The 26,728-nt window shown below is 51.1% G+C and overlaps 10 protein-coding genes and 2 non-coding genes across 12 annotated transcripts; 7 read left to right on the top strand and 5 right to left on the bottom strand.

Annotated features, from left to right (window-relative positions):
• Positions 1-1,999: 1,999 nt before the first annotated feature.
• On the top strand, positions 2,000-4,264 carry LY79DRAFT_572340 (general substrate transporter). The gene is made up of 3 exons (XM_060559348.1): positions 2,000-2,420; positions 2,559-2,981; positions 3,077-4,264. Exons 1-3 carry the CDS (start codon positions 2,348-2,350, stop codon positions 4,156-4,158), a joined length of 1,578 nt encoding a protein of 525 aa, XP_060407492.1. The 5' UTR covers positions 2,000-2,347; the 3' UTR covers positions 4,159-4,264.
• LY79DRAFT_97731 (Alpha/Beta hydrolase protein) lies at positions 4,265-7,028 on the top strand. The gene has a single exon (XM_060565270.1). The coding sequence runs from the start codon at positions 4,714-4,716 to the stop codon at positions 6,745-6,747; it is 2,034 nt and encodes a 677-aa protein (XP_060407491.1). The 5' UTR covers positions 4,265-4,713; the 3' UTR covers positions 6,748-7,028.
• A 2,157-nt stretch (positions 7,029-9,185) lies between these two features.
• Positions 9,186-11,234, top strand: LY79DRAFT_680877 (uncharacterized protein; the record flags this gene model as incomplete). The annotated part of the gene is made up of 9 exons (XM_060564549.1): positions 9,186-9,347; positions 9,410-9,463; positions 9,515-9,654; positions 9,867-9,939; positions 9,994-10,030; positions 10,084-10,174; positions 10,226-10,262; positions 10,333-10,440; positions 11,170-11,234. Exons 1-9 carry the CDS (start codon positions 9,212-9,214, stop codon positions 11,232-11,234), a joined length of 741 nt encoding a protein of 246 aa, XP_060407490.1. The 5' UTR covers positions 9,186-9,211.
• Positions 11,235-12,944: 1,710 nt separating this feature from the next.
• LY79DRAFT_674819 (uncharacterized protein) lies at positions 12,945-13,695 on the top strand (the record flags this gene model as incomplete). Its single annotated transcript, XM_060564364.1, has 3 exons — positions 12,945-13,357; positions 13,496-13,562; positions 13,627-13,695. The coding sequence occupies 3 exons, from the start codon at positions 12,945-12,947 to the stop codon at positions 13,693-13,695; spliced, it is 549 nt and encodes a 182-aa protein (XP_060407489.1).
• Positions 13,696-15,335: 1,640 nt separating this feature from the next.
• On the top strand, positions 15,336-16,747 carry LY79DRAFT_572335 (MIP family channel protein). Its single transcript, XM_060559347.1, has 3 exons — positions 15,336-15,920; positions 15,985-16,288; positions 16,350-16,747. The coding sequence occupies exons 1-3, from the start codon at positions 15,606-15,608 to the stop codon at positions 16,640-16,642; spliced, it is 912 nt and encodes a 303-aa protein (XP_060407488.1). The 5' UTR covers positions 15,336-15,605; the 3' UTR covers positions 16,643-16,747.
• On the bottom strand, positions 16,748-18,431 carry LY79DRAFT_644146 (epoxide hydrolase). Its single transcript, XM_060562416.1, has 3 exons — positions 17,887-18,431; positions 17,626-17,823; positions 16,748-17,573 (listed from the first exon to the last, which is right to left on the bottom strand). The coding sequence occupies exons 1-3, from the start codon at positions 18,209-18,211 to the stop codon at positions 16,873-16,875; spliced, it is 1,224 nt and encodes a 407-aa protein (XP_060407487.1). The 5' UTR covers positions 18,212-18,431; the 3' UTR covers positions 16,748-16,872.
• Positions 18,432-19,038: 607 nt separating this feature from the next.
• On the bottom strand, positions 19,039-20,446 carry LY79DRAFT_595018 (hydantoinase/carbamoylase family amidase; the record flags this gene model as incomplete). The annotated part of the gene is made up of 4 exons (XM_060561743.1): positions 19,039-19,108; positions 19,164-19,991; positions 20,042-20,348; positions 20,440-20,446. 4 exons carry the CDS (start codon positions 20,444-20,446, stop codon positions 19,039-19,041), a joined length of 1,212 nt encoding a protein of 403 aa, XP_060407486.1.
• Positions 20,447-21,073: 627 nt separating this feature from the next.
• Positions 21,074-21,922, bottom strand: LY79DRAFT_529059 (family 61 glycosyl hydrolase; the record flags this gene model as incomplete). Its single annotated transcript, XM_060556084.1, has 1 exon — positions 21,074-21,922. The coding sequence occupies one exon, from the start codon at positions 21,920-21,922 to the stop codon at positions 21,074-21,076; it is 849 nt and encodes a 282-aa protein (XP_060407485.1).
• A 569-nt stretch (positions 21,923-22,491) lies between these two features.
• LY79DRAFT_t279 lies at positions 22,492-22,563 on the bottom strand. Its single transcript has one exon. It is a non-coding gene; the product is annotated as a tRNA-Ala (tRNA).
• Positions 22,564-23,517: 954 nt separating this feature from the next.
• On the top strand, positions 23,518-23,606 carry LY79DRAFT_t280. The gene has a single exon. It is a non-coding gene; the product is annotated as a tRNA-Gln (tRNA).
• A 682-nt stretch (positions 23,607-24,288) lies between these two features.
• On the top strand, positions 24,289-26,184 carry LY79DRAFT_680861 (major facilitator superfamily transporter; the record flags this gene model as incomplete). The annotated part of the gene is made up of 6 exons (XM_060564548.1): positions 24,289-24,486; positions 24,536-24,601; positions 24,660-24,983; positions 25,039-25,144; positions 25,207-25,817; positions 25,878-26,184. The coding sequence occupies 6 exons, from the start codon at positions 24,289-24,291 to the stop codon at positions 26,175-26,177; spliced, it is 1,605 nt and encodes a 534-aa protein (XP_060407484.1). The 3' UTR covers positions 26,178-26,184.
• Positions 26,185-26,190: 6 nt separating this feature from the next.
• Positions 26,191-26,604, bottom strand: LY79DRAFT_529038 (uncharacterized protein; the record flags this gene model as incomplete). The annotated part of the gene is made up of 1 exon (XM_060556081.1): positions 26,191-26,604. A coding segment is annotated over one exon (414 nt), but the record flags the coding sequence as incomplete, so codon positions are not given.
• Positions 26,605-26,728: the final 124 nt, after the last annotated feature.

Raw genomic sequence — 26,728 nt, 5'->3', positions numbered from 1 at the left:
ACTAATAGAAATAGACTAAAGCTAATACCCCTAACTATATATATTATTATAGCTTCTCTTATCTACCTTCCTAGGAAGGTTAGTTCTACTTATATTAAAGACTTAAATAAGACTAAGTTAACAAGAAGACTTTATAGACCTCTTATAGCGTAAAAGGTTATAAACTTAGATATAGTAATATTATTATAAAGGCAAAGGTAAAGAAAGGTCCTAAGCTACTAAAGTAACTTAAGTACTACTATAAGCACTAAACTATTTCTCCTTTTTCTTTCTTTTATTTCTTTAGGTTCTTTCTTTAGTTCTTAGGTCTAAGAAGTAGTTAGACCTTTTACTTAAGGTTAAGACAATAGGTCTAAGGGGATAATTATAGTAGGGTTAGGTAATATAGTTATAAGAATTATATAGTAGTTAATTTAAGGGATAAATTAATAAGAAAGCTACCTACCTATTAAAAAAAGGATTTATAGACCTAAGAAGAGATTAGAAGGGACATAATTACTTATATATAGTTATTATTATTAGCCTTAATACTCTATATAGAAATACACTACTAGTTATTACTACACTTTTATTTATTTAAAGAAATTTACTCTTTTTATAATTACTTTATTAATTTATACTTTTATTTTAGTATCTTTATAGATTAGGTCTAAGAATTACAAGACCTATTAATTAATATATATATTATTATTATTAGACGTTATTATAGTGTAGATAGTTTTCCTATGTTTTACTATTCCTCTTTTCCTTTATTAAGTGGCCTAGATACCCTGCCCTTTCTTACTATATATAAGGAATTAATACTAGACTTTATTATTCCTAGGTATATCTCTAGAATATAATTAGTATATACTTAGGATATATTAGATATATATTAAAAGAGTGTTACCTAAATACTAAATATAATTACTTTAATATATACTCCTTATAATATATTAAGTATTAAATAGTGTCTAAAAGTGCTTTAATAAGCTCTTTAGCCTTAGCCTTAGTTATATCCTCTTTATAAGTAAAAAATATAATATAGTAAAGTATTTTATTCTCTAAAGTTAGTAAATAAAGTAGTAAAGTAAAATAGTCTTAAATAGACCTTATAGTAGTTTTACTTCTCCCTCTATAGTTAAAAAGAATACTAAACTACTTAATTAAGTCTTAGTATATATTTAGTATATATATAATATATAGGGAGTATATACTTAGACTATACCTTAGTCTAGCCTATATAATATAGTAGGTCTAGTATACTTAACTTACTACTTTAGTTATAGAAATCTAACTAAAAGTTATCTTATTAAGATTAATAAAGTAACTATTAATATTACTTAAAAACTTATAGTATTTATTTATCTACTAAGTATATACTAAGCACTAGCTAGTGTTTCTTTAGTACCCTTAGTATTATTATCTCTAATACTAAGGTACCTAGGGTTATCTACCTAATCCTTATTATCTAATAAATTAGAGGAGTATAAAGGTAAAAAGGTAAAACTATTATTACTACTTATATTATCTAGTATATTATCTATTACCTCTTAATATAAAGTAAATATATACTTAGGATATTATTAGCTTTAGTTAAGTATATACTAAGGAGAGGCTTTCTATATATTTTTTACTACTATCCTTTACGCCTTCTCCTTATTTCCTTAATTTATAACTATTCTAGGGTTTTATTTTACTGCCTTTTTAACTACTTCTTTTTCTTTAGACTTATATAAATATTATATATATAATGTATATATACTATATATACTAAGAATATAATTTATCTATGCTGCCTATATAACTTACTGTATAACTTATTCCTAAGTAAGAGATTAGTTAGTAAGGGGGTATTACTCTCTAGACTATCTATTATAACACTGTACTCTATAGATTTATGAATTATATAAGGTATATATAAGCCTATTACCCCCCCCTGAACTTCTGCCCCACTGGCCGGACACCCCCCCCTGAAGCTGCAATACCCCCCTACTAACTGTCTACCCAGGGAGTACGACGCGAGATAGAGAGGGTGTGACGGAGACTGGCAGAACAACGGGGAAAATGCAACGAGATAAAAACGCTCGGCGCCGGCGGGTTGTTGTGTCTAGGGGTGGTAGTATCCGTACTCTGTTAGAGATTGCGTGTCACGCAGAATAGGGGTTGCCAGAGTGGGCGAAGGAGACTGGAGAAAAGAAAAGAAAAAAACTCTAAAAACTTTTATTTCCCCCCCCTTGTCTTCCCGAGTTTCCCAGCTTGCGCCCGCAGAACGCGACTCAAGGCGCCGCCGACGACGACCGAACACGGAAGAAGAAGAGACGTTTCTCGTCCACGACGGCCGCAACGCCGAAAAAAACGGCGGAAAATGGTCCAGCTCAACATCAACCCCTATTATCTACTGACAATCCTCGTTATCTCGTGCGGGTCTATTCCCAAGGGTAAGACTAGATAGTCGGTCAACGACCGCGAAAAAAACCCCATCATCCCCTCCCCCCTTCTCCCCGACAAGAGTGATCAGTTTCTGTCTCTCTGCTCCACCCGCGCAAGCTGCGGTTCACTGACTAGCTTTCCCGCAGGCTACGATGAAGGCGGCTTCAGCGCCGCGACGGGCCTGCCCTCGTTCAAGAACGACTTCGGCCTCGTCGCCAGCGCGTGGAAGGGCAACGAGTCCGGCCTGGCCGACCGCAAGGCCAACATCTCGTCCTTTGGCGTCCTCGGCGCCGCTTTCGGCTGCCTGGTCGCCCTCGCCGTCAACGACAGGCTCGGCCGGCTGCGGTCCTGGCAGCTGTTCGTCGCCGTGTGGATGACCGGCAACCTGATGCAGGTCTTCTCGTCCGGCATCCTCGGCCTCATGCTCTTCGCCCGCATCTGGGGCGGCCTCGGCGCCGGCGGCCTCACCGTCGTCGCCCCTCTGTACCTGTCCGAGATCGCGCCGGCCAAGTCGCGCGGCATGGTCGTCAGCATCTACATGGTCGTCCTGCTGTCGGTCCTGACCATCGGTGAGCCTTCCGCAGCGTCTCGGGACCCGTCATCTTCTCCCGGGAACCACAACGGCACGCATCCCTTGCTGACCAGCCATCTACCCGTCTCTCAGGCTTTTTCATCAACTATGCCGCCAACGCGACCCTGGCCGCGACGCGGATGCAGTACCGCCTCGTCATCGCCGTCCCGCTCATCCCCACGGGCCTGGCGCTCATCGCGTCCTTCTTCCTCGACGACACCCCGCGCTGGCTCGCGTCCCGGGACCGTGGCGATGAGGCGCTCGCCGCTCTGGCGAGGCTCCGGCACGCGGACCCGAGCGACCGGGCGCTGACGGCCGAGTACGACGAGATCCACGAACAGATCCGCAACCGGAAGCAGATCCTCGCCGAATCGTCCACCTGGTCCATTGCCAAGGATATCGCCACCACCCCCACCTACCGCACGCGGTTCCTCCTCGGCGCCGTGATGCAGACCGTCGCGCAGTGGTCCGGCGGCAACGGCATCACCTACTACATCCCCGAGATCTTCCAGTACGCCGGCGTCGTCGGCGACAACACCTCGCTCGTCACCAGTGGCGCCTACGGCGCCGTCAAGCTCGTCTTCACCATGGTCTTCACCTGGAGCCTGGTCGACGTCTTCGGCCGCCGCCGCTGCTTCATCGCCGGCCTGTTCCTGCAGTGCATCACCCACGTCTACATGGCCGTCTACATGAGCGTCTGGGTGGGCGGCGGCAACAAGTCGGCGTCCGACGCCGCCATCGCCTCCGTCTTCGTCTACGCCGTCGGCTGGTCCATCGGCCTGTGCACCGTGCAGTACCTGTACGGCACCGAGATCTACCCGACCCGTATCCGCAGCGTCTGCTACGCGACCAACATGACGCTGCACTGGTTCTTCCAGTTCGCCGTCGTGCGCGTGACCCCCAACATGTTTGTCAGCCTCGACGTCTGGGGCGCCTACGTCTTCTGGGCCTGCATCTGCGCCGGCGGCCTCGCCATCCTGGGCCTCTGGGCGCCCGAGACCAAGGGCATCCCGATGGAGAGGATGGAGGAGCTGTTCAGCGGCCCGTGGTGGATGGGATGGAGAGCCGGCGTCGACCTGGAGTCGAGCGAGACCACACCCTTTGGGAAGGACGGCTCGACAAGGAATGATTCGAAAGAAGGGCCTTTCGCGCCGGACCGGAAGACGGATGTTTAGTCAGAATCTGCTGCTACGTGCTTTTTTTTTTCTTCTTCTTCTATTCCCCTCCAGCTAAAACAAGACAAATAGTCCTTTTAATGACCGCATCTTTCATGAGACCACATTCAGAAGTCCGTCCGTCTCGTTCGAATTCTCTGAACACCTGGGGGCGTCTTCCTCACCACTAGCTTCCGTTCCTGGACCTCGGAGCCGGATCGGCGTGAAAAGCGGGGCTTCTCGGCCGAGACGCCCCGCTTTTCCTCGGAGATTCAAAGCTGACACGCCGTTATCTCGCGTCCGTTACTGAATGATTGATTTGACTCGTAATAAAGACCAGAGAACCCCTCACCAGACAACATCGTCTCAAACGCGGGTTCTGGCTAGCATTGGTTGCTTCGGCCCGACACTAGTCAGCTTGTACTCGCTACCAGAGAATATAAGCACGCTTCCTTTTCGTTACTTCTGTCAGCACCAGCATAGCTGCTAGTTTCTTGCTTTTTGTATAACGTCCAATGCCTCGTTGCCTGGTTCGCCTGTCCTAGCTGACCTCGTCGATTCGAAGCAAACGATACGATGGAGAAGGGACGCAGCTCGGTAGCCCTGCCGCCGCCGCCGCCGCCGTCGTCTCCGCCGGGGAGAATCAGCAAGCGATGGGTGCTTGTCGGCGCACTCGCTCTGATCGGACTTGGTCATCTACATTCTCCCCAACCTCGATTGCAAGCATGGCAGCGCCACAGGGGAGGTCACAGTCGCACGCATAACTCGGCACCTGCAGGAGACTCCCCCTTCGGCCAGTTTCCTCTTCCCAAGGACCCTTTCCGCTTCATCCCTTGCACCAACGCGTCCGTTCCCCCGCCGCTCGACGACCCTCACCCCGAGCAGACCTGGGCGGCGCTTTTTGACCCGGACCCATCCAATTGGAGCTGGGGCAACAAAAGCGTCTCCGTCGACTCGGATGACGACCCTTACGCCGGCCGCGGCATTTACCTCTGCGGCTACTTGAATGCGCCTCTTGACTATACCAACGCGTCAGAGAGCCGAGTCGTCCGGCTGGCCGTTACAAAGTATCAGGTCTCCGGGCTGGCCCGCGTCGGTGAACCCGCCGATGACGACAAGAACCCGGTGCCTGGCGCCAAGAGCGAGCGCACCATCGTCATTGAGCCCGGCGGACCGGGCGGCAGCGGAACCTCGTACGCGTGGAGGGCTGCGGAGCAAGTCACCCAGCGTTTCAGTGACAGTACCTTTGACGTCCTGGGCTGGGATCCGAGAGGAGTCAACATCACTCGACCGTCCATCTCCTGCTTCCCTTATGACGTTGACCGTGATCACTGGTCGCTCGTGACCGGGCAGTACCTGGAGGTGTCCGATGTCAAGCGCCAGCTCAACATCGCGGATGCCATGAATGACGCGACGTTCAAGGCGTGCTGGGAACTTCACGGGGACTTGGGTCGTTTCCTAGGCACCGGACTCGTCGCGCGCGACATGGAGGAGATCAGGAAAGCGCTCGGCGAGGACGAATTGACGGGCTACCTCGTCAGTTATGGCACCGGCATCGGGCAGACGTATGCGAACCTGTTCCCGGACAGCGTCGGCCGCATCATCTTGGACGGAACCGAATACGTGCGCGATCACCGTCTTCTCGGTGGTTTCGGGTGGACTGCTCTTGACAACGCCACGGACGCGTGGCATGATGGTTTCCTCGGCGAATGCATCAACGCCGGGCCGGAACACTGCGCGCTAGCCAAGTCCAAAGACGACCAGCCGGTCGTTCTAGAGGACCTCAACATCCGGATGAGGTCGCTGATATCTTCGCTCATCGATCGTCCCGTCGTTGGATACACAAACGCATCCGGCCCGTCCATCGTTACCTATTCGGGCCTCGTCGCCGGCCTCTACACCTCCATGTACAACGCCGCAAGCTGGCCGGCCCTCGCCAAAATGTTGTACGAGCTGGAACAGGGCAACTCGACGCTGGCGACTGCGTTCCTCGAACAGATGTCCTGGGAGTACGACCCCACGCTACCGGCCACGACCAGAAAGCGGCCCTCGTCGGATGAGCTCGGCACCTTGGTGATCTGCGCCGACGGATACGACGCGCCCTTACCGCCCGACGGCCTGGACTGGTGGGCGTCGCTCTGGGCTAACATGACGGCAAAGTCCTGGATCTCGGGAAACTCGCGCTTCTTCAACGTCTTGCCGTGTCAGCACTTCACAAAGTACTGGCCAGAGCCCGCGGGGGTCTACAGGGGCGATCTCAACCACACCCTCAACAACCCGGTCCTCCTCGTCGCCGAGACGTACGACCCGGCGACGCCGCTGCGCAACGGCCGCAGACTGCTGGACGAGATGGGACGGAACGCGAGGCTGATTGTCCACCACGGCTACGGCCACTCGTCCAGGGACACTTCCAACTGCACCAACTCGATCGCCAAGACGTACATCCTCGAAGGGAAACTACCCGACGAGGCTGAGACGGCGTGCTACGCCAACGAGAAGCCGTATCTGTACGGTGTCAAGGACAAGGGCGTCGGCGTGCTAACTGAGGGGGCTATGGATCCTATTGACATGTGGCGTCAGCACCTGCGCGAGATGGCTTTCATGAAGTAATGATCCGCCCCTTGGAGTTCGCTGCTCCGCGTCGCTTGAATAAGAGGAGGTCGTTTACGCCTTTTTGCTTTGAAACGTGTGGGCTTTGTGAACAATGTTATCAGACACAGCGCAGATTTCAGTAGAATTTGCAACTCCTGTAGGCTCTGCTTTGAGGACCCATGGTCAACATTGGAAGGGAATATGTCAAACACAACCCGATAAACTTAAGACTATTTTGAGGACGAGTGCAAATAAAAACAATGAAAAGATTTTGATGAATGTGCAGCTCTTCATTCGACCTGACAAACTGTTCTTGCGACCTGCCAACATGGACGTGTGACAAAATGGTTCTCCATCGCTGCGATACCAATACAGCAGCAGCGACGATTCTCTAAATGCGTACGACTTGGAGACAATCGTAATTGTTTCTGCAAGCAATTTCGACGAATATATAGTGAAAGGCCTTGTCCGGAAGGCGCACGGCTAGAGAATTCTAGCTGGAAACTCCCGTAGTCGTAGGCATAAACCTCTCAACGCCGCTTGTCCGCTCTTCCAACTCTCATGAATACGATCGAGCGAGTTTGAAAGTTTAACGCCTCTGCCGAGGCTATCAGCCAAACTGGTTGTATGCAGCTAACCTATTCCGGGACTTAGTCTGAACTTGGAAGTTGCCGTTTCACTCTGATGATGCCATCAATGTTTCAGCCCAGTTGGCACAATCCTATTTTTCTCTTTCCGAAATCTTGGTACGAATGAGTCTTGGCGATCTGATACGTTATCCGATTCGGGGGCGGCGTTTCGAAGCCCCTTTTTGAGCCCCGAGCCAACGCCTTGGTCTTGACATCTTATTCCGCAGTCAGATGCGCGCCTCCAGCATCATGAACTTTTCGTAGGGATAGACAGAGAAACATCCTAGGCCGCTGGATTGTGTATTCCGACGAGATACTGACCTTTTTCATACCCGCACACTCCAACCGAACTATCGAATATAACACACACAGGAACGGGCCGTTTCCACTATAGAGCCTCTACATTCGTCCTCCCGTACCACGTTTGCGAGACAATCAGAGGCTTTGTAATTTGTATCCTTCACTACTGAAAGTGTTGGTTACGCCAGCCGTTATCATCGGATCTCAATCTCAAAAGAATGTTTTACACATCTCGATCACTTGTCGGGGGATTGGGGCAAACCAATCCGATATGGTGAAAGCCCAAATCTGCCAACAAACCAAACTGGCGCTTGGGGCAGCGTTTGACCATGTGGACGTTATAAATTGTGATACTGCAATTACGATGGCTGCCGAATGATAATTGTATGTCGATCTGTGAGCTTAATGATGACAAAGTTCAACTAACGAAGTGAAACATAACTACCGGTATGCTGGGATCGACAAAATTGTTGCCTGAAGTATGCAGCCTGACTCGATAAACCCATGGCCGGCTAGAGCCGTAATATAGGCCAGCCATTACTGCAAAGCCAGGGTCGAAATGCGACATTGAACCCCTGTTACTGTGATCAATCGTGAAAAATAAAGTGAAATCTCCAACAGAAACATCCTGATTATTACAAAGCTACCCACACTTTTTGTGTTTGTTTAGTCACAGTGGTATCCGGTTCTCATCGTTCCGAAGGCGCTCCCATGCGATCATGGCATCGTGTACACAAAGCCTTGTACGCAAACTGGTATTCAACAGCCAATGATACTCTCTAGGCGGCCGGTACACTAGTGATTCGGACTAAGACGTCTGTGTTCTGACAGAGAAGATACGACGTGCCATGCTGGGCGATTATCCCTGCGACCTATGATGGCATTGTGTGCCTAAGATAGATATCCGTGGTCATCATCTCGAAAGGCTGAATCAAGATTTGCAAACTCCCTAAGGTCTGACCGAGTCAGGAGCTATGACGGAAGCCAACTACTAGGGCAAACTTCAAGAAGCGCATCCTGTTGTACGCGAGTCAGAACTTCAGGCCGATCCTCCGAATATCTTTGCATGGCGCGTTTGACTAGAACTCTATTTGTTAGGCTCTCGCCATGCTCCTTCACAAATGCTCGGACGTCCAGACACGTTACACAGACACACCACACCGGGGGGCCACGTGCGTCTACGTCAATGTATGTGCGCACCCAAGATAACGGTGCATGATGGAGTGGCGAGCTCTTCTGAGCAGGGCAATTCCCCGGCCGGTGTCTCCGGGTCCATTCCACGCAGTTGTTAGTCACCCCTTCCGGCCAAATCTCTGGAAGACTGGAGAATCTCACTCTCGACACGCGCGTCAGAGAAGAATTTGCCTAAGCATCGACCATTTCCATAGTTGTCAAGGGCTTCGAAACACTATTGCGGGCCGCCGCCTCCCCTTGTCACGCAAATACCCGTCCCAGGCCTTTGGGCCGGGCTTACCTGAGTCGACAGTAGAACACAAAGGATCTTGATGGGGCCCTGAGTAAGTGTTTCGCGATAGTACCCAAGACCTGGAGCAATGGACCTCTTAGGCACCTCTGTCGAGACCGTAGTGCGCCGGGCGGGCATCAATCATATCCCCGAGCCTCGCGCGGGGAAAGTCGTTAGTATTATTGTTGCCATGATGTCGGCATGTCTAGTCGCTAGCCTTTTCGGTCAGTACTCTGGTGTTGTGAGAGCGAGCTACCATGGACCTATGTGCTGACACATGATGCAGTTGTACGTTGGCTGTCGGTGAGAGACTGGAGGATATTGCCCTGGACCATGTGGCGTGAGCGATTCCCTGAAACCAAGACGCTGTAGGCTACGCTGACCATCGAAGTCGTCTTGTTGATCTACTTCTTCTCATTCGTCTTTGTCTTTGGGACGTCTATTATTCAGTTTGGATATGGAGCCGACCTCAACTTCCATACGTGCTCTGCAGCCACCTTTTTCTGCTTAGGGGGATACGTCACAACAAAGGTACGCTGTATATCAATCATCTGCCTTAGGTTGGCTACTGACTGTTGTGTTGCAGTTGGTGCGTTAATGCTGCAGGCCAGGGCCACAGTTGCCGCTGACGACTGATGCTAACTGACTCGTGAAGTTCATTTACCTTTTCATGGTAGAAAGAGCAGTGAGCATGTCCTTTTCTGTCAGGGAAATCCGTAGTTACCACTTACTTACAACAAAAGCACATCATTCGACAAACAAGAAAGAGTCGCTTGAAGTCGAAACTTTACCTCATCAACTCATTTGGCATGCTAGGTAAGGCGGCAACCGACTCAAACCTGTTATATTGATTGGCTAACATTTGAAAAGGTGTATTCGTGCTGATTGTTATTATGAATTTCATCTTGTAAGCTGCAGGTCCGTTGTGCAGATTGCGAACCCCACTGACAGCTTTTGCAGCCGAATAACACATTTCGAGGATGGCATTTGCATCATTGGGATGCAAACACCAGTGATACTGCCGCTGATCTCATTTGATGCGGCCGTGAACGCAAGTCCTCCCCAAGGTCCTTGATCAAATTGAGACTAACCCGTTCGGTAGGTCTACCTCACAATTCTGTTCTTGCTGCCTCTATTGAGTAAGTCCCGCACACTATTGCTCGTGTGACGGTACGGAGTCTAGGGTGGCATGCTGATAAGCGGTTTTAGGTCTTCACTCCGTAAAATATAACTTCTGGAGGCCATGGACCCTGGACTGGAGAAATAGACGCATCTCGCGAGCCCCTCCTAACATCAGACTGCGGAAACTCGTCATTCGTACGTTTATTGGGTCTTGTTGCACACTCCTTAGTAGTGTAACGTACGTATCTATTCGAACCCTCGTGATCATGTAACGCATGGCTGACGTACTGTACCAGAAACCTCACAGTCCTTATGACTCTCAATGGCGAAGTTGCATGGCTCTGTTTATTGTGCTGTAACACAGATAGTAAGCATGTTTGCACACCTTTAAACACTCTCCGCTAACGTCTTTTAGTATCTTTCTCCGCCCTCGTAATCAACTGGATTACATCACCTGGCCAAGAAGCAACCCTACGTACCCTGACCCGGCCGTCACTCGGCGTATCCACACTCAGCCCGGATGAAGCAGCGAGTATTCCCCTGGATCCCGATGGAAATAGCATCAGCACCACCACAAAACGGTGGGGACAGCGACGAGCTAAAACACCAACGACGCTAGGTATCTCGGCAGCCAATAGCCGAGAACATGATACCGAGCAAGGCTCGGACACAGTGGGAGACGCGCGAGAAGGCGCGAGAGAAGACACGTACGAGCCGGGTATCGAGCATACGAAAGTTCAGAATCAGGAGGACCAATGTAAAAATACCCAGTGACCCTTGTATATGAAGAAAACAGACCTCCGGTCTTTACGAAGCACAAGAAATGTTGGGAGGTCGATTTTCTCATGCATGAAACATCGCGCACGGGTAGCTGAGAGAAAGAATAGAAAAGGGGGGCATGAATGGTCGACCGCGAATGAAGAGCCCCGATTTGCAGTGCTGTTATGATTTGTCCTTTCCTAGTAGCCTCCGACTTTGCGTTTCCATGAATCACATTGCCCAAGAGTATTCGTAAGTCATACTCAACTGGCTTGCAATCAGGACCGTATAAGTCTGTATATCTGATCACAGTGTCAGTGCGACCCTCCCCCCCCCCCCCCCCCCCCCTTAAAGTTGACCCAAGCGTATAAGCCAAGCATTGCTTCATGGCTATATCAAGTTTGACTCCACTCTTCTTCAGCCCACTGACTAACATCGGTCCGTGGAGTTCTCATGATCTAAATGGGTAAACAGCTAAAATGCCGAAGACAAGGTCCATTTAACCCGTAACATGTCAATCCTTACTCGCGACCGCTATGTGGAAACATTGAGCACTCAGTCTCTTGTTTCCAGGTTATGGTAGCCATCACAAAAGCCTTGATATTTGGACGAAAACGATGCGGGGAGAAACAAAGGGGTATGATAAATATAGCGTCAAACGGCATGGCTAAGGTGCCAAGGATAAGTGCAAGCAAGAATCTTCTAGTGTCTCGATATCGAATGCCCCTGTGAAGTAGATGGAGATGCGAGTAGTAGGTAATAAACGTAATAGCAAAGCTCAGAGCCCCTCTAGGGTCACCAGGGTAAGTCGAGGATACCCTAGCTATGGTAGGCTTAGGCATTCAACGGCTCATCGTGTCTGGTGGACAGCAACTCCAAGGATTTCATTGACCCTCAAGCGGCTGTTACTGCTGCGCCTACCAGGACCGGATAACTCTTTCGGACACATGGGCCAACATATGCTTCATGCCCCACAGTTAACCCTGTATGTCGACGGTTGAGCTTTCTCGGAATCTGGTCCGTCGGACATTTTCAAGCGTACTAAGTACTGCCTGTTGCATTGTTTGTTCGTACAAGCGACTCCACTGAAGAAGCTCATGACCGTCCACTATTGGGCAGATTAGGCCATTGTAGTTGGACACGAGTCAAGCATTCTTTCGGTGTCTCTCCACAAACGGACAAATCACAGGGCTGAGTCTGCTAACCCCAGGCGCTAACATCAATGCGAGGCTCGCTGTACTATATCCGGGACCTATCGTGAATCCAATCAGGAGCTTTGCGTTCTCGAACATCAGCCTTATTCGGGTTCCAATATCAAGCTAGTCGTCTAGCCGAAGTGGCGATATCTGTTCCGCTGAAAGTTTTGAAACATAGCAGTCACTCGGCTAGCTTCGTCTCTGGGACTCAGATATCCGCTTCAAACAAGAAGGTAGGTGAATCATGATGGGTCATCTACTGCCCAAAAGAACCCTTGTGCTCAGCCGCGTCTAAGGGGACGACCACCGACCCCACTCGTTGAACCATCAACACGGAGTTTTGTAAGAGTCTTGGGCGCGAACGGCCTCATGTTGAATGATTTCCCCAGTCATCATGCCTTGTCAGTGCTCCGCTCCTAATCAATCTGTCGCCCGTAGCAGCTGCTTGGGAACAGTCGTGGATGATGTCCAAATTTGGAGTTGACGATGCCGCTTCAAGGAGGCGTTGCAGTCTGTAGGATGCCCCGTGCTGTAATGAGAGCTTAAAGATGGATCGCAGCTCACAGAAACGACTTGACTTGTAAGTCTGAAAAGTAGATATAAGCCGGCCATCGATGTCCGGAACTCATGTTCTCGATCCAATCCATTCCAATCCAAACACACACTCTCGATCACACATCATCAGCTTCATCCATCTCCTACCAAATAACTTCTTACAATACCCTTCTCAAACCAATCTTCAATATGCGTTTCTCTGCCATCTCTCTCGTTCTCGCTTCTGCTCTTGCAGTCAATGCCGCAGCTGTCCCTGTGACGGCCAAGGCCAGCATTCCTGTTGAAAACGGAACCGGCAGTCACATCGCTGAGCGCCAGGCCGGTGTCACTGGCGCCATCACCGCCATCGGCAACGGAGCCATGAGTGTCGCCACCGGCGTTGTTGTCAATCTCGTCACCGATACGCTTCGCACCATCGTGGACTGGACCAAGGCTCGTGAGACCTTCACCAAACAGACCACGGACGAGATGTGGAAGAAGAACCCCGACCCCGCCAAGTTCCCCGCCGTAGTCTGCTACAACAAGGGCTACCACCTCGCGGACCCCAATGGCGTTGATGGCAAGGCTAGCGTTACTCTGCGCTTCAATCTGCTCAAGGTCAAGTAAGTTATTTATCCTTGGGGTTCGGCCCCTCTCAATCATCTCGTCTGATTCGACTTTTTAATGAGCTCCACGCCGGGCTGGCTAGAGTTCGGCACTCGCTATTATTTATGTAGAAAATAAGCTAACGCGGTTCGCAGCTATGACTGCATGTACATGAGCGGCCCCAACCAGTTCTTCACTGACAGTGACGGTGGTCTCATCAACGTGAGCAAACGATGATATGGCATCAAGTCAAAGATATCAGCCTACTAACATGTTCTGGTAACAGCTTTCCTACTCCCACGACGAAACCCGCTGCACTTTCGATAAGTCCACCGGTGACCTGACCTGCAAATAATAAACTTGGAATGTTTCGAGAAGAGGGCCTGTAGAGCATGCTCGGAATGAAGCTTAGTTTCCTCCGAAAAGGTCTCCAGCCTCTGTACATAAGATTCTTGATGATCACCTGTCCCGAACTGCACGATATCATATTGAGGCTGGACTCAGTAAGCGTACATAGCATCTGTCATAGACTGGCATTTCACCTGTCAACATAAGCTCGATGAAACATATCAAAAGATGCTGTTTGTTCCACTGCTAGCCTAGTAACAGACGGCGGCGTCCGAGGTGGTCCGTTTTGTTCTTGCTTGATCTTAAATCTCTTCCACTCCATAAAAAGCCTGGCTGCAATGGCGATTGCAGCAGATATGACAGCCACGTATAGAGAAGTAGTTGAGGAGCCCCCATAAGTTTGCGCGGCAAAGGGTAGAAGCTGCGACTCAATATGCGCAGGGTTAATACTTGACGCCCCAAGATCGGTGATCTCTGTAATCTTTCCGGGTCGAAGACGAGAGCCCAGGCGGCTGGTTAATGTGTCGAGAAAGGCCGATTGGGCGATGGATGTGCCCAGCACAACGCCCGAACTTTGCGAGAAACTGTTTAAAGCATTTGCAATCGGTATTTCTGTAGGACGTTTCGAACGACAGTGATGGATCCTAAGCACTGACCAAAAAGAGGCTTCAGCAAACAGTTGAGTACTCCAGAAAGGCGAACTGCTTGTTAAATTGCAGGTCTCGAAGAGTGTCACGTTCCGTAGATAGTATCTGCATATGCATATGTGGGGGTTAGTAAACGTTGTTGTGATGCTTTACGAAGCAAGCAGACGCACATCGGCACATACAACAATATCGCACGAATGGACCTCGACGTCAAGATCTTTTTCGCCGACCGCGGCATCTCAGCTTCGCATCTGCAAGCCTCAGATATATGAAAGAGCGTCTTCTGCGCCTTACTAACGCATCTTGCGAAACCGCAGAATAATTACGTGTGGGTTGAAAGAAGCTGGACTCCCTGGTATACGAGTTTAGTAATCCGTACATCATGGTGACTGGCAATATTTGATCCGTGTGAGACTCCTTACGGCAGATCGACGGACACACTTGGAGAGGCCGCCCCCCATTTGCGCCAGACCATAGTACTGTGATTTGAGTGATATTTACTCTATTGTGGCTCCTCGCGTGCGCCACTGGGTTTCAGTTTGGAACGTCTTATGGCAGAAGTCTTGGGCTAAACCGAGACTTGTTTTTTCTCTCTCGCTTTATCACTTTATTTATGTAGCGTACAGGCCGGAGCTGCGCCTCCGCTATTGTACAGTCCGAGGCTAATAGATCGGAAATCCAGCGACCGTTCTATATTATAACTAGATTGGGCCACTTTCAGAACAGCGACCAGTATTAATCAATGGACGGATATTAGAATGGTCCGCAAGAATGAGCATGAAGCGTTGAGATTGGAAATTACATGCTACAAGCGCTATCTGTGTATGCAGGTAAATGACCGAGACATCGGAGCCAGTAAGGACAGAAGGAAGCAAACGTATATACGTTCCAGAAGTCTGTGGCTTAAAGCAAGGGATGAGATTTTGCGTGGCCAATCGCCGATTAGCATAAAGTCTCACATGTAGGGTACCGCTGACGTGCACGATGCATCGCTTCGAACATTCACTACATACGCTTCGAGTCAAGCAGCAGCCACACCCGGTGAGCTAGACTCCATCAGGGCAGCCGTGGCTATCGCCAGAGTTGTTTGTCGTTTCAGCCCCTTTCAAATGTCGTCCTAATCGAATGCGGCTCCTTTCCCACGTAGGCCCAGAGACGTGGGGTCCGGGGGACCTACAAAGTGCGTCCGTCCCGCCTCCGGCTACCTTAAGACACCATCCTCCCTACTTCTCAAGCCTGAAAATCCGGCCGAAGAGAAAAACGAATCGAGATGTCTCCAAGCGAAAAACCCCGTGGTCATGACACCGCCAATGGCGAACACCACCACCACCAGATCCGCAAGCCGCATCTCACCACGGTGGAGGGCCACCTGGTCGCCGCGTCAGCGGAGTTCGTCGGCACCTTCTTCTTTCTCTTTTTCGGCTATGGCGGCCAGCTCATGGTGATCCTACAAGGTGCCAATTCAGCTCCGGATGGCTCGCTCAGCGCCGAGGGAGACGTCTTCATCGCGCTGACCTACGGCTTCTCCCTCCTCGTCAATGTCTGGACGTTCTACCGCATGAGCGGCGGGCTCTTCAATCCCGCAGTAAGTCTAGAATCGCGAAATCAACAGACTTGTGGAAGCCGCTGCTTACCCTGGCATGATCAAGGTCTCCATTGGGTTGTCTCTCGGTGGCCAGTTGCCTTGGATGCGGTCTGTGTTCTTGATTCCAGCACAGATCTTGGCCTCCATGTGTGCCGGCGGACTAGTCGAAGTGATGTTTCCCGGAAACATTTCTCAAGCCAACTCATTGCTTGGAAACAAGACCACCGTTGCTCAGGGCCTTTTCCTCGAGATGTTCTTCACCGCCCAACTGGTTATAGTCGTGTTCATGTTGGCTGCTGAAAAGTCCCGCGACACCTTCCTCGCACCAATTGGCATCGGCCTTGCCCTCTTTATGATCATGATTCCCGGTAAGCCTTTGGCCCATGACGAGGTCTGCCGGCCGACTGGTAAGCTGATAGTTCGCCGTAGGGACATTTGTCACGGGAGGATCACTCAACCCGGCCCGTAGCTTCGGATGTGCCGTGGCCGGGAGACAGTTTCCCGATTACCATTGGATTTACTGGCTCGGGCCGACGTTAGGAGCTGCTCTCGCTGCCGCCTACTACAGGTTCGTGAAATGGGTTCACTATGAAGAGGCCAACCCGGGCCAAGACTTGCCCGTGGATCCGGAAGAACTTGCGGCTGCTCAAAACTCGCAGTTGCCTGGAGTGCATGGGCCCAGTGGGTTACATGGACTGGTTCCTCACCGCCACGAAGTTTAATCGAGTGCTTGTAGGTGGGATAAGTTGAACAATGGCGCTTAGTTTGGCTTGTTTTAAATGCATCAACTGGTTCACGGGCCTCGCCAACTGAGCTCATCAGTGAAGCAGAGGAAATGGAGGTTTGATAATAGTAATAGCGCCAGGAGAAGACATAATTCCTTGCCGCGAAATGATGAATAATAGCTCCTAGTTGTCAGCCGTAGTTGTCGACTATTGCCATCCATAACAATCTACAATTTTGCCAAAAGGCTATTCTTGGACAGTTTTTCCGCAACATCGTGTGCGCCACCACCTTTGCTGAACATCTCCCTCAGGTCCTTGACCAGAATCTCAGGTCTCTCATGCGCGGCGAAGTGGCCACCATCCCCATGCGTAACGGCGAAGACAACGGGGCCAAGCGTCTTGGCATGGCTCATGGGCGGTACAAATAAGTCCATGGGGAAGATGGACACTCCGAGCTTCACGCGTGGAATCCATTTCATTGGTTCCGTCGGCCGGACGGGGTGTTTCACCTCATAGTAGATCCTCGCGCTTGCTTCGGGGCCGGCCCTGGAGAACTGGTAGATGGAGATCCACGTCAGGATCTCGTCGTCTGTCCATGGGTAGCTGTCAGTCCAGTCGTGCAGCTTCTCCAAGATCCATGACAACAGCGCAACAGGGGAGTCGGCCCATGCCAAGCCCAGTGTCGAGGGCTTGGTCGCCTGCTCGAGGTTGTAGCCGAAGCCTTCCTGGCGGAACCAGCGGCTCCGCTCAATGCCCTTCTTTTCTTTCTCGGTGTAGGGAACCAAACTTTTGAGGTACTGCCATGGGTTCTTCGACAGCGATGGCGGGGATGCCGAGACCATGTTGATGTGCGAGGCCAAGACATGGTCCGGGTACAGAAGGCCCATGAAGCGGGTGATGCTGAAACCCCAATCACCTCCCTGGGTGACTATACACTTGTCAGTCTCACAGAAAGAATCGGCAAAGGCGAGGAGACTGACCATATTGCTCATAACCGAGCTTCAGCATAACCTTGTGCATGACCTCAGCGTACTGAGGCAAGCGGAAGCCCGGCTTCTGGGGACCTTCGGAAAAGCCAAAGTTGGGAAGTGAAGGCGCGACGACGTCAAACGAGAGGCCATTCTTCTCCGTCGTCAGAAGCGGCAGGATCTTTAGGACCTCGAGGAAGCTGCCGGGCCCTGATGACGAGTTAGTCCACCTCAGCTTCTGCGGCCAATATCAGACGAAGGCAATCTGCTTACAGCCATGGGCGAAAAGCAAGGGAACAGCCCCGGGTTGCTTGCTCTTCTGATGCAGGAAGTGAATTTCCAGGTCTCCAAAGCCGTCGACCGAGATCGTCGTCGTGAATTGGGGAAACTCGTTCAGCCTGGCCTCGGCAGCCCGCCAGTCGTAGCCGTTGCGCCAGCGGTGAACAAGCCTCTCGACCTCGGACACTGGGGTGCCGTAGTCCCAGCTGTCGGTGAGCGCGAAGGCCGGTGGGAACTTGGCGAGGTCGAGCTTGGAGTGCAACTCTTCGATCTGCGAGTCGGGAACCTCGATCTTGTAAGGCTTGATCGGGGATGCCATCTTGACGATGTCCGGGGCTGTGCCGCTGATGCGAGAAGTTTAGTCAAGGTACGGTTATATATGAGAACTTTTCCAATTTTCTCATAGCTTGAGGGGATTTTGCAAGGTGTGATGCGATGCAACCCTTGATAATGAATGCACAAAGACAAAGTGTGAGATTCGCGGTGTTTTATGTCGGAGTTCAACAAGCGCGCCCTTCTTTGGACCTGAACGTACGTGCCTATGGCGTCAGGGACACTACCGACGGTACAAGCGTCGCCAATACATACTACTTATCTGACTAATTCATCGGCGCTGTTGTGGCACCCTAGCTTCTTCTGTCGGGGGGATAAGGGGGCGAGGTGAGTGAGGGGTTCCCCGAGGCCTGGCGCGAGTGTTTTCCCAGGGCCATATCAGTAGAAAACGCCATCTGATCATGCTGAAGGGTCCTGGAGTCTGACATCATGGCTATGCTTGGTGGAAGCGCAGTGAGATCAACATACGGCAGGGCACACTTCTGACATCGACATGAAGGGCGCGCTGATAAATTGAGGGCTTCTTACAAACAGAAGGCTGGGTCTTGAGAATTCTTGGGGCATTGACAAAATGTTTGTGCGAGTAAGGTGAAATCGATGATGCCTTTGCTGAGTTGTGGACGTGATGTTCATCCTTGTGCATTCACGCACCTGTTTACTGAGGTTAAGCTCACTGCAGTTCACTACATCCTCAGTCTTAATGATACACATCAAACATGGTGATATTAATGAAGAAGAAGAAAAAAACGAGAAAACCAGGTCACAATTGGTTGAATAATATTTCTCATTACTCGCGCATGCTGTTAATCTCATTCAACACCGACTCTCTCTCAGTTGATCGTAACTGACCACGGCTTCGAGCAGTGTTTGGGCACCGTTAGCGCTGTCAATCATTAGGTCATTTTGCATCTCAGCATCGGCATCGCAATTTTACTCACCAGTCCGCCGGGCTGCAGTACTCTTCCGGGTGGTGGCTCACTCCGTCTTTGCAAGGGACAAAGATCATCGTGGTTGGGCATCGCTTGCTCGTGTAGACGCTGTCATGGCCAGCGCCGCTCGTCAACGGCAGCCACCCGTCGGGTCCGACAAGGCCGTTGGCTGCATCCTCCACGGCCTGGATGCACTCCTTGTCAAACTTGACCGCCGGCGAGTCGGTGTCGAGCGTCCACCGCAGCTCGACGCCGCGGCCATCTTGCTTGGCGATTTCCTCAAAGGACCTGAGGCACTGCTGCTGCACTTCCTCGACCACTGCGTCCTCGGGGTGTCGGACGTCGAGAGTGAAGGTGACGTCTGAGATGATGGTGTTGGTTGACGAACCGCGCGGGATCTTGATGACCCCAGTAGACGCCAACGCGCCAAGCTTCTTCGCAATCGCGTTCGACGACGCAATCATCTTGGAGGCCGCAAGCAGCGGATCCTTGCGTGACTTCAACGGCGTCGTACCTGTGTGGGCGTCGCGGCCACGGACGTTGAACGTGTACCAGCGGTACGCCTGCGCCCCTTGCACGACGCCAATCTTCTTGCCGCTCTCCTCCAGAATGGGACCCTGCTCGATGTGCAGCTCGAAATGCGCCCCCAGCGGGAAGCCGGTTGATGCATCGCTGGAACACGCCAGGGCACCAATGTAACCGTGTCTCTCGAGTTCCGCTTTCACAGTCACGGAGGGATCAAAGATGTCGGCCAGGTCCCAGGCCTTTTCGCGCGGGATCTCGCCGGCCCACACCCCCGACGACATCATCGATCTTGGGAAGCGAGCACCCTCCTCGCTGGTCTCCGTCAGATGCCGACGCGGCCTCCCCTGGATCGATGCACTCACTTGGTCCAGTTGACGATGCCGACGTCGAACCGAGTCCGGAATCCATTGTCCTTCATCGTTCGCATCACCTCGACTGCGGCGAGAACGCCGAGGATGCCGTCGTATCGGCCGCCGCGGGGCTGGGTGTCTAGATGGCTGCCCATGGCGGTCATCGGGGCCGGTGACTGGAGAGAACCCTTTCTCTTTGCAAACATGTTGCCCATCTCGTCGACGGAAAGCGCACAGCCCAGGTCCGCCGCCTCGTCTGCGAACCAACGCCTCACACGGGCGTCATCGTCAGACAGCGCCAGCCGGGCCATGCCGGTTTCTGTTGGTTCCCTTCACGAACGCATTAAAATCAAAACGCTCTCCCCGGCTCAGTAAACCGGACGGGAGAGAGACTCCAGATGAACACGCACCTGCCATAGCGATGAGCTGCCCCCCATTGGCACGTATGATGAATAGTCTCCTGAAGCCGGTCGGCGTTGATCTTGAGCCCTGATAAGGAACCCCGCGCGGTTGATAATGACCTCACCGAACGGAGGACGGGTAGTAGCGGCTTCGTGCAAGATAACATCCTGCCGAGCATAGATGAACGGGAATTGGGCATAAACGATAGTAAGTAGAAGGGGCCAGGAGATAACCTGGGTACAAGATGTCCAGAGCTCGTGCAGTGTTGACGGGACAGAGAAAGATGTGCATTATACTTCCTAGAGAGGGAGAGGGGGTAGGCAAACAACCAACCCCGGCCCGTCCCATCGGCAAACTCGCCCGACTTCGGGTCAGAGCCCGTCCACTGTTCAATGCATGTATGCCGGACGACTCCATCTAGAACTGCAACTAGGTTGTCAATAACGCCTGATTTAAATGCCATCGAGGAACATTTGTGCAATTGCAGTCAATTAATGGTGCCATTGACCTCTTCAACTGCTACTATGAAGCCGCAAAGTAGGTGTTCCTCCGCATCGCAGCCCCGCTGCCGGCATTACCGTCGGCCAAGGCAGTGAGATTCGTACAAAATAAGTACTTTCGACCCGTATCCCGCCACGCCTGTTACGTTCCGGTAGATACTGCACCGCCGGGTATTATCGCAGTCGCCGAATACTTGACGACTATCCCGGTTTGGGACACAAAAGCCCTCTCACCGGCGTAGACTGTCGGGCCCGGGATATTGTACGTCCCAGTAGGCGACTGGGAAATGTCGTAGACCAGACCTTCCTCTGCAGGCCGATACAAGTGCGTCCCCAAGGTGCCCGAGGGCTTAACGTTCCCTTCGCCCACAACCTCGATGTTGACACACTGCGGGTAATGCTGCGCGCCCTGTCCGAAAACCCGCGCGTAATGCAGCGCAATGATCTCGTGTCTGAGGACGTAGTGTCCCGGCACGACCTTGGGAGGAATCTGCACCGTCCAGGTGGCGTTGTTCTGGATAAGGATGTCGGTCGCCCATGTTCCCCACGCAGTTGCGAAACTGGTCGCGTTGGCTTCGGGGTCGACGAGTCCAACCTTGTCGATGGCAAAGAAGTTCAGTCTTGTCTTGTCGGCGGCTTCGCAGGATCCGGCCTCTTCCCCGCAGTATGCCAAGTACGTCAACACTGGGCCGTGGTGAGACTCGGGCCAGCCCTGCCACTGGAAGCCGATGGTGGTTCCGGCGGTAACGGGAACGTGGGCACGCGCGTTGGTAGCGCTGGTATGGCATACAATGTCTGGCTTGCCGTAGCTTTCTGTGCCGATCCAGCCGTCGTTCTTGACCGACGTGCCCCACGCTGCCAACGCTTTGGGTGTTGTCCGTTGCGGGTTGAAGCCTTCATAGGAAGCTCCATCGACTACGAAGTTCAACACGCGGCTATGCCCCAAGGCCAGGCCAGTTGAACCAGCCAAGATAAAAACGACGTGGCGCATTGTCGAGTCGAGCAGTTGGACTTTATTTCTGTCAGAGATATCAGAACGTAGAACTACCATGATGGCAACTGTAATCAGTCATATAAGTAGTATCTCGGAGCCTTGATGGCATTTCCCAACTGTCCAAGAGAGGTATCTTCAGGACACTCTATTTGATTCTGGCGTTGTGGCATTCTGGAGCTGTTTGAACGGCCAAACACGCGGCAGGAGATGAATTTTAATGAACAAAGGTTCATTCAGCCGGGTCAGTGTATCGTTTTAATGAAATTGCTTGTCCGCTTGGCCTTCCGGCTTTGGCCAGCGGTTGTCGGCCCAAGAACCAGATGCAACGTCATTAATTTCGTCCAAGTTACCCAATATGAGAATGGCCCAGTGTTGTCAAGGTTGGCCAATCGTCTTCCAGGCATTGATATTGGCACTCCTGCATAAGAAAGCAAGCGAGACGCTTGGTGACACCTGCAGTCTTTGTCAATTCGGAGACTGGAGTTAAGCGCCTTTTTAAAGTGAGGGATCGGCATCCTCTTGAAGCACGTCACAGAGCCATGAGTTTTATAAAAAACTGACAAAAATGGACGAACAGGGAATCGAACCCTGGACCTACCGCATGCTAAGCGGTCATTATACCACTAAACCAATCGCCCAACTGATGCTGTTTCAACAGTTCCAAATAGCTTTCTATGTAGGATGAATGGCTCTTTCAGAAGACCCAATTGATTTGCACACAATTGACTCCTCATCCAACATGTCTCAATAGAAGGAGTGTTTTTGTCCACTTAGGATGCATCATTGTGGGCTTCTCTGGCTGCAAAGAGACAATATTGTATTACAGCTAACCAAATCATCCAGTCCCTCGGTGTCGCCATGAACCAGACTGTTCCAGCGCGCGCCTCCTTGCATTGGTTGACTAACTAATATTACTTATTAATGCTTTTCTGTTCAGCTGCAGTTGACTTATTTTGCGCCGAGTCATAGCTGCAGCCCCCAATCAGGTGAAGGGCCTGTTCTAGCCAAAATACCCTTCGTCGAGGCTGCACCCATGTCTCTCGCCTTCTTCAGCTCCGCTAGTCTTTTGACGACTGAAATTGTGTCGCGTGCCTGAATTCCTTTTTTGATCATGTCGGCGATCAACTATCGAATTACCCCATGATCGTGGCGCTGACCGAGACAAAGAGGCACGAACCTCTCTCGGACACCGCAAGACCGCAATTTGCGCCATGCTCCACGGCACGGCATTTCCGAATCGCATTTCTGGAGGCTGAAGGCGCTAGTTTTCTCGCTAATCTGACCCCAAGGTTCTCGGGTCGTGTTACCATCTCGGTTTAGCAAAAGCCTGGACTCCTAGCTTAACCTAATCCTTGTTTTCTCCTGAGGGTTTGAATATTATCGTGCCCTCAGCTCTTTACACACTTTAGTCAGAGTTTCGAGATGATTCTCCCTGGCCCAGTTGCTCTTCCAGAACCGTATTGGGTTTGTTCACGAGATCCACAAGGGAAAAAATAGCGTGTCCACGCCAAGGGCAGCAGCCCCATCATGGCAAGCCCACATGAACATTCCTCTAGACAGGTCATTCGCAAGGCAAGATGCTCCTCGTGGCCGGTCTATTAGTCTAGTTGGTTAGGACGTCGGATTCTGATTTCACAATCATATCTTTCCGTAGGCCCAGGTTCGAATCCTGGATGGACCTAACTTTTGCATTCCTCAGTCATGCTTGTCTTTATGCCTATTTCGTCTCTTTCTAGAGGTGTCAGAGACCGGCGATTTCCTGTGTTCCCGCTTTTTTTTTTTGTTGCGGCTCGGAAACTAAAATGAGAAAAGCGGCACAAGCCGCTTGGTTCGTGCTGCCTCGGGCATGGCGTATGATGGTAATACATGTAATTGTTTGTTGAGTAGCGCAGTTGCTGGTGTCTCGGGCCGCCCCCCTAGGTCGCTTGCTGGGCCAGAATTCCGGGGGAAAACAACAGTTCACAGACACCCCTTTTTCGACCTTTGGCCAGACCAAAGCCATCTCCTGATCTGGCTGGGCTGTTATACGGCAGACCCATCTAGCTGATGTGCGTCAGGTAACTCGTTCAGACCTAAGCGGCAAGGCGTAGCAGCTCCCTTCGGCTGTCTACTGGCACGATAGTGCCTATGGCGTGTCTGAGAGTGAGAAGTCAGACTGGACTCGAGCTACGAGATTCTTTCTTCGTTTCCTCTGACAACGAGCACACCTGTCATCTCAAACCGCAATGGCCTGGGTAACTAGTGTTATAAGAGAGGTGGCTAGAACCACACAGATTACAACTGTTTTCCAACATCTCTTTCACTTTGTACTCTGATAGCCGTTGTCTCTAGATCAATAGCTTATGCCCATTGCGCACATTACAATGACTTCACCGCTATCTGGAAAAGACGACATTGACAAGACTCACCAGTTTTCCATAACAGAGAAAGCATTAGCAGTACCGGTCGAGCATCACAACGCTTTTTCTCGGAATCAGCTCAGGACCCCATCAGTGTGGATGAGTCAGACGTCATTGGACTCCGAGAAGACAGACAATGAAGATGAGGGCACCTCTACGTTGGTAAATTAACTCGGCATGAATGTCTGCATCTTTCTCTTACAGTTACTAGGTGACCTGGGATGGACCAGACGACCCGAAGAACCCTAAGAACTGGACTCGGAGACAGAAGTGGACAGTGAGTGCTCTGCATGATTCAAGCCATACGTGCGTACGCCCACTGACGGCATTGACAGACTTCATTAATCATTTCGTCGTTCGCATTTCTCTCCCCTCTTTCCTCGTCCATCGCTGCACCGGCCCTCAAACCGATCGCCGAGGATCTACACATCACGAACGAGGTCTACCTTCAACTGGTGCTGTCCGTCTTCCTCTTGACATATGCCCTCGGGCCTTTTATACTTTCACCCTGCTCAGAGATATGGGGTCGAACACCCATTGTGAGAGTGGGCAATGTAATATTCATCCTATTCACCACATTGTGCGGGTTCGCTACTTCGAAGGAAGAGATCTTGGCCTTCCGGTTCTTGGCCGGCATCGGAGGGAGCGTTACAGTCGGGGTATATCTTCACCAAGCAGGCCCGATGGCATTTCTTTCTGACTCTCCTGATACAGATGGGAAACGGTATCTTAGCAGACTGTTGGCGACCTGAAGAGCGCGGGAAAGGCCTTGCCTGTATGCAGTTTGCACCAGTGATGGGTTTGGCGATTGGACCGATCCGTATGTTAACAACCGCTTCGACTACCCGAATCTTGATTATCCGCTAACAATTGACATCTTAGTTGGTGGCTACATCTCCCAGTATGCAACTTGGCGGTGGGCCTTTTGGCTTGTAGTCATTGTGAACCTCACTGTCCAGTTGATCGCGCTCTTCTTACTCCGGGAGACGTACGCGCCACGTCTGCTTCAGCTGAAGGCTCGCGATCTTCGCAAGGCCCATGCTGAGCAAACCTTCCATACCGAGTGGGAAAAGAAAAACCGCACCCTGCCCGGAATTCTGAAAATCAGCTTATCACGGCCCTGGATCATGCTGGCAACGCAGCCCATCATCCAGAGCCTAGCAATCTACCAGGCTTTTAACTTTGGGTTTCTTTACCTCATAATTTCCGGATTTCCTGCACTATGGGAAGACCATTATGGGATGAGTAAGGGTATCGCTAGTTTGAACTACATCTCGGTCGCTGCTGGATCCATGATCGGTGTCTTGATCTGCGGTCCAGCCATGGACGCGACCTACCGCAGACTCAAACTACGCTACGGTATGAAAGAAGACCAGGTCGGTGCTCCAGAGTTTCGCATCCCCTTGATGATTCCGGCTGCGGTCATTTCACCATGCGGTATCTTGCTGTTCGCTTGGTCAGCACAGAACAGAATGCATTTCCTGGTCCCAAACGTAAGAAAATACTTGTGGCCCTCTCTTTCCTCTACCTTGGCTGATCGGTGCTAAACACAGATTGGGATCGTCATTACGGTCGGAAGTAGTATGATCTCGTACCAATGCATATCAGCCTACATTGCTGACTGCTTTTCACTTCACACTGCATCGGCATCGGCTGCTTGCTCCTTCCTCAGGTCAATGGCTGCTTTCTCATTTCCGCTTTTTGTTCCTGCACTGTTCGGTAACCTCGGATATGGCTGGGGTGGGAGTGTATTGGCAATTGTGGCCGTGGTAGTGGGTGTACCGGCCCCATTCCTGCTGTGGAAGTTTGGACAAAAGCTGCGAACTAAAAGTCGGTTCGGAAATTCCCGATAAACCAGAATCATTCTTAAAATCTCTTACTTATGAGATCTTGCGTACCAAATGTAAAACTGAGATGCCCATCCGGTGGCAATGCCATATGCCTCCCCCGACCATTGAAAACGGCGGACTGAGATAGCTTTATCATTGCTTGAGACTCTCTGTTGACTTGGAGCCTCCAGCCAGGCGTGAGTTTTCGGTTGTACACGAGCCATAGTTGAGGAAGATACTGGAGATCTTGAACACAATACAAGAGAATTTCCCTTAGGAATGGTAGCTTGAAGAGCACGGAATAGCTAACGCCAGAAGGCAGATAGAAGAGTTTACGTCCAGTATCTTTGACTTTGATCCATTCTTGTCTCTCCGCGGGGCTCAGTGGGCTATCTCTATCGATACACTTGGCCAAGCCACGAAGGAAGCTTTTGCGAGCCTCCCGTGACGCTTACCACTTCATAGCAGTCTTCCTAGCCGGCATCGTCTGGCACATTAGATTAGAACAGAGCAACTACTTTACATTCTTTGTAGCAGACGCTGCGGTTCGTCACACACAACCAATTCATTCAACC

The sequence above is a fragment of the Colletotrichum navitas genome, assembly GCF_030913465.1.
Source record: "Colletotrichum navitas strain CBS 125086 chromosome Unknown LY79scaffold_147, whole genome shotgun sequence".
Taxonomy (NCBI): Eukaryota; Fungi; Ascomycota; class Sordariomycetes; order Glomerellales; family Glomerellaceae; genus Colletotrichum; species Colletotrichum navitas.
The sequence above is the reverse complement of the archived record's forward strand: the minus strand, read 5'-3'. Positions and strand labels throughout refer to the sequence as shown.

What these genes read in the sequence shown, in the direction of transcription:
- LY79DRAFT_572340 (XM_060559348.1), top strand. Translation starts at nt 2,348, where the DNA reads ATGGTCCAGCTCAACATCAACCCCTATTATCTACTGACAATCCTCGTT. An exon ending in GTGCGGGTCTATTCCCAAGG is followed by an intron (nt 2,421 to 2,558) that starts GTAAGACTAGAT and finishes GCTTTCCCGCAG; the next exon opens with GCTACGATGAAGGCGGCTTC. An exon ending in GCTGTCGGTCCTGACCATCG is followed by an intron (nt 2,982 to 3,076) that starts GTGAGCCTTCCG and finishes CCCGTCTCTCAG; the next exon opens with GCTTTTTCATCAACTATGCC.
- LY79DRAFT_572335 (XM_060559347.1), top strand. Translation starts at nt 15,606, where the DNA reads ATGTCTCCAAGCGAAAAACCCCGTGGTCATGACACCGCCAATGGCGAA. An exon ending in GCGGGCTCTTCAATCCCGCA is followed by an intron (nt 15,921 to 15,984) that starts GTAAGTCTAGAA and finishes GGCATGATCAAG; the next exon opens with GTCTCCATTGGGTTGTCTCT. An exon ending in CTTTATGATCATGATTCCCG is followed by an intron (nt 16,289 to 16,349) that starts GTAAGCCTTTGG and finishes AGTTCGCCGTAG; the next exon opens with GGACATTTGTCACGGGAGGA.
- LY79DRAFT_644146 (XM_060562416.1), bottom strand. Translation starts at nt 18,211, where the DNA reads ATGGCATCCCCGATCAAGCCTTACAAGATCGAGGTTCCCGACTCGCAG. An exon ending in CTTGCTTTTCGCCCATGGCT is followed by an intron (nt 17,824 to 17,886) that starts GTAAGCAGATTG and finishes ACTCGTCATCAG; the next exon opens with GGCCCGGCAGCTTCCTCGAG. An exon ending in GCTCGGTTATGAGCAATATG is followed by an intron (nt 17,574 to 17,625) that starts GTCAGTCTCCTC and finishes ACAAGTGTATAG; the next exon opens with TCACCCAGGGAGGTGATTGG.
- LY79DRAFT_97731 (XM_060565270.1), top strand. Translation starts at nt 4,714, where the DNA reads ATGGAGAAGGGACGCAGCTCGGTAGCCCTGCCGCCGCCGCCGCCGCCG.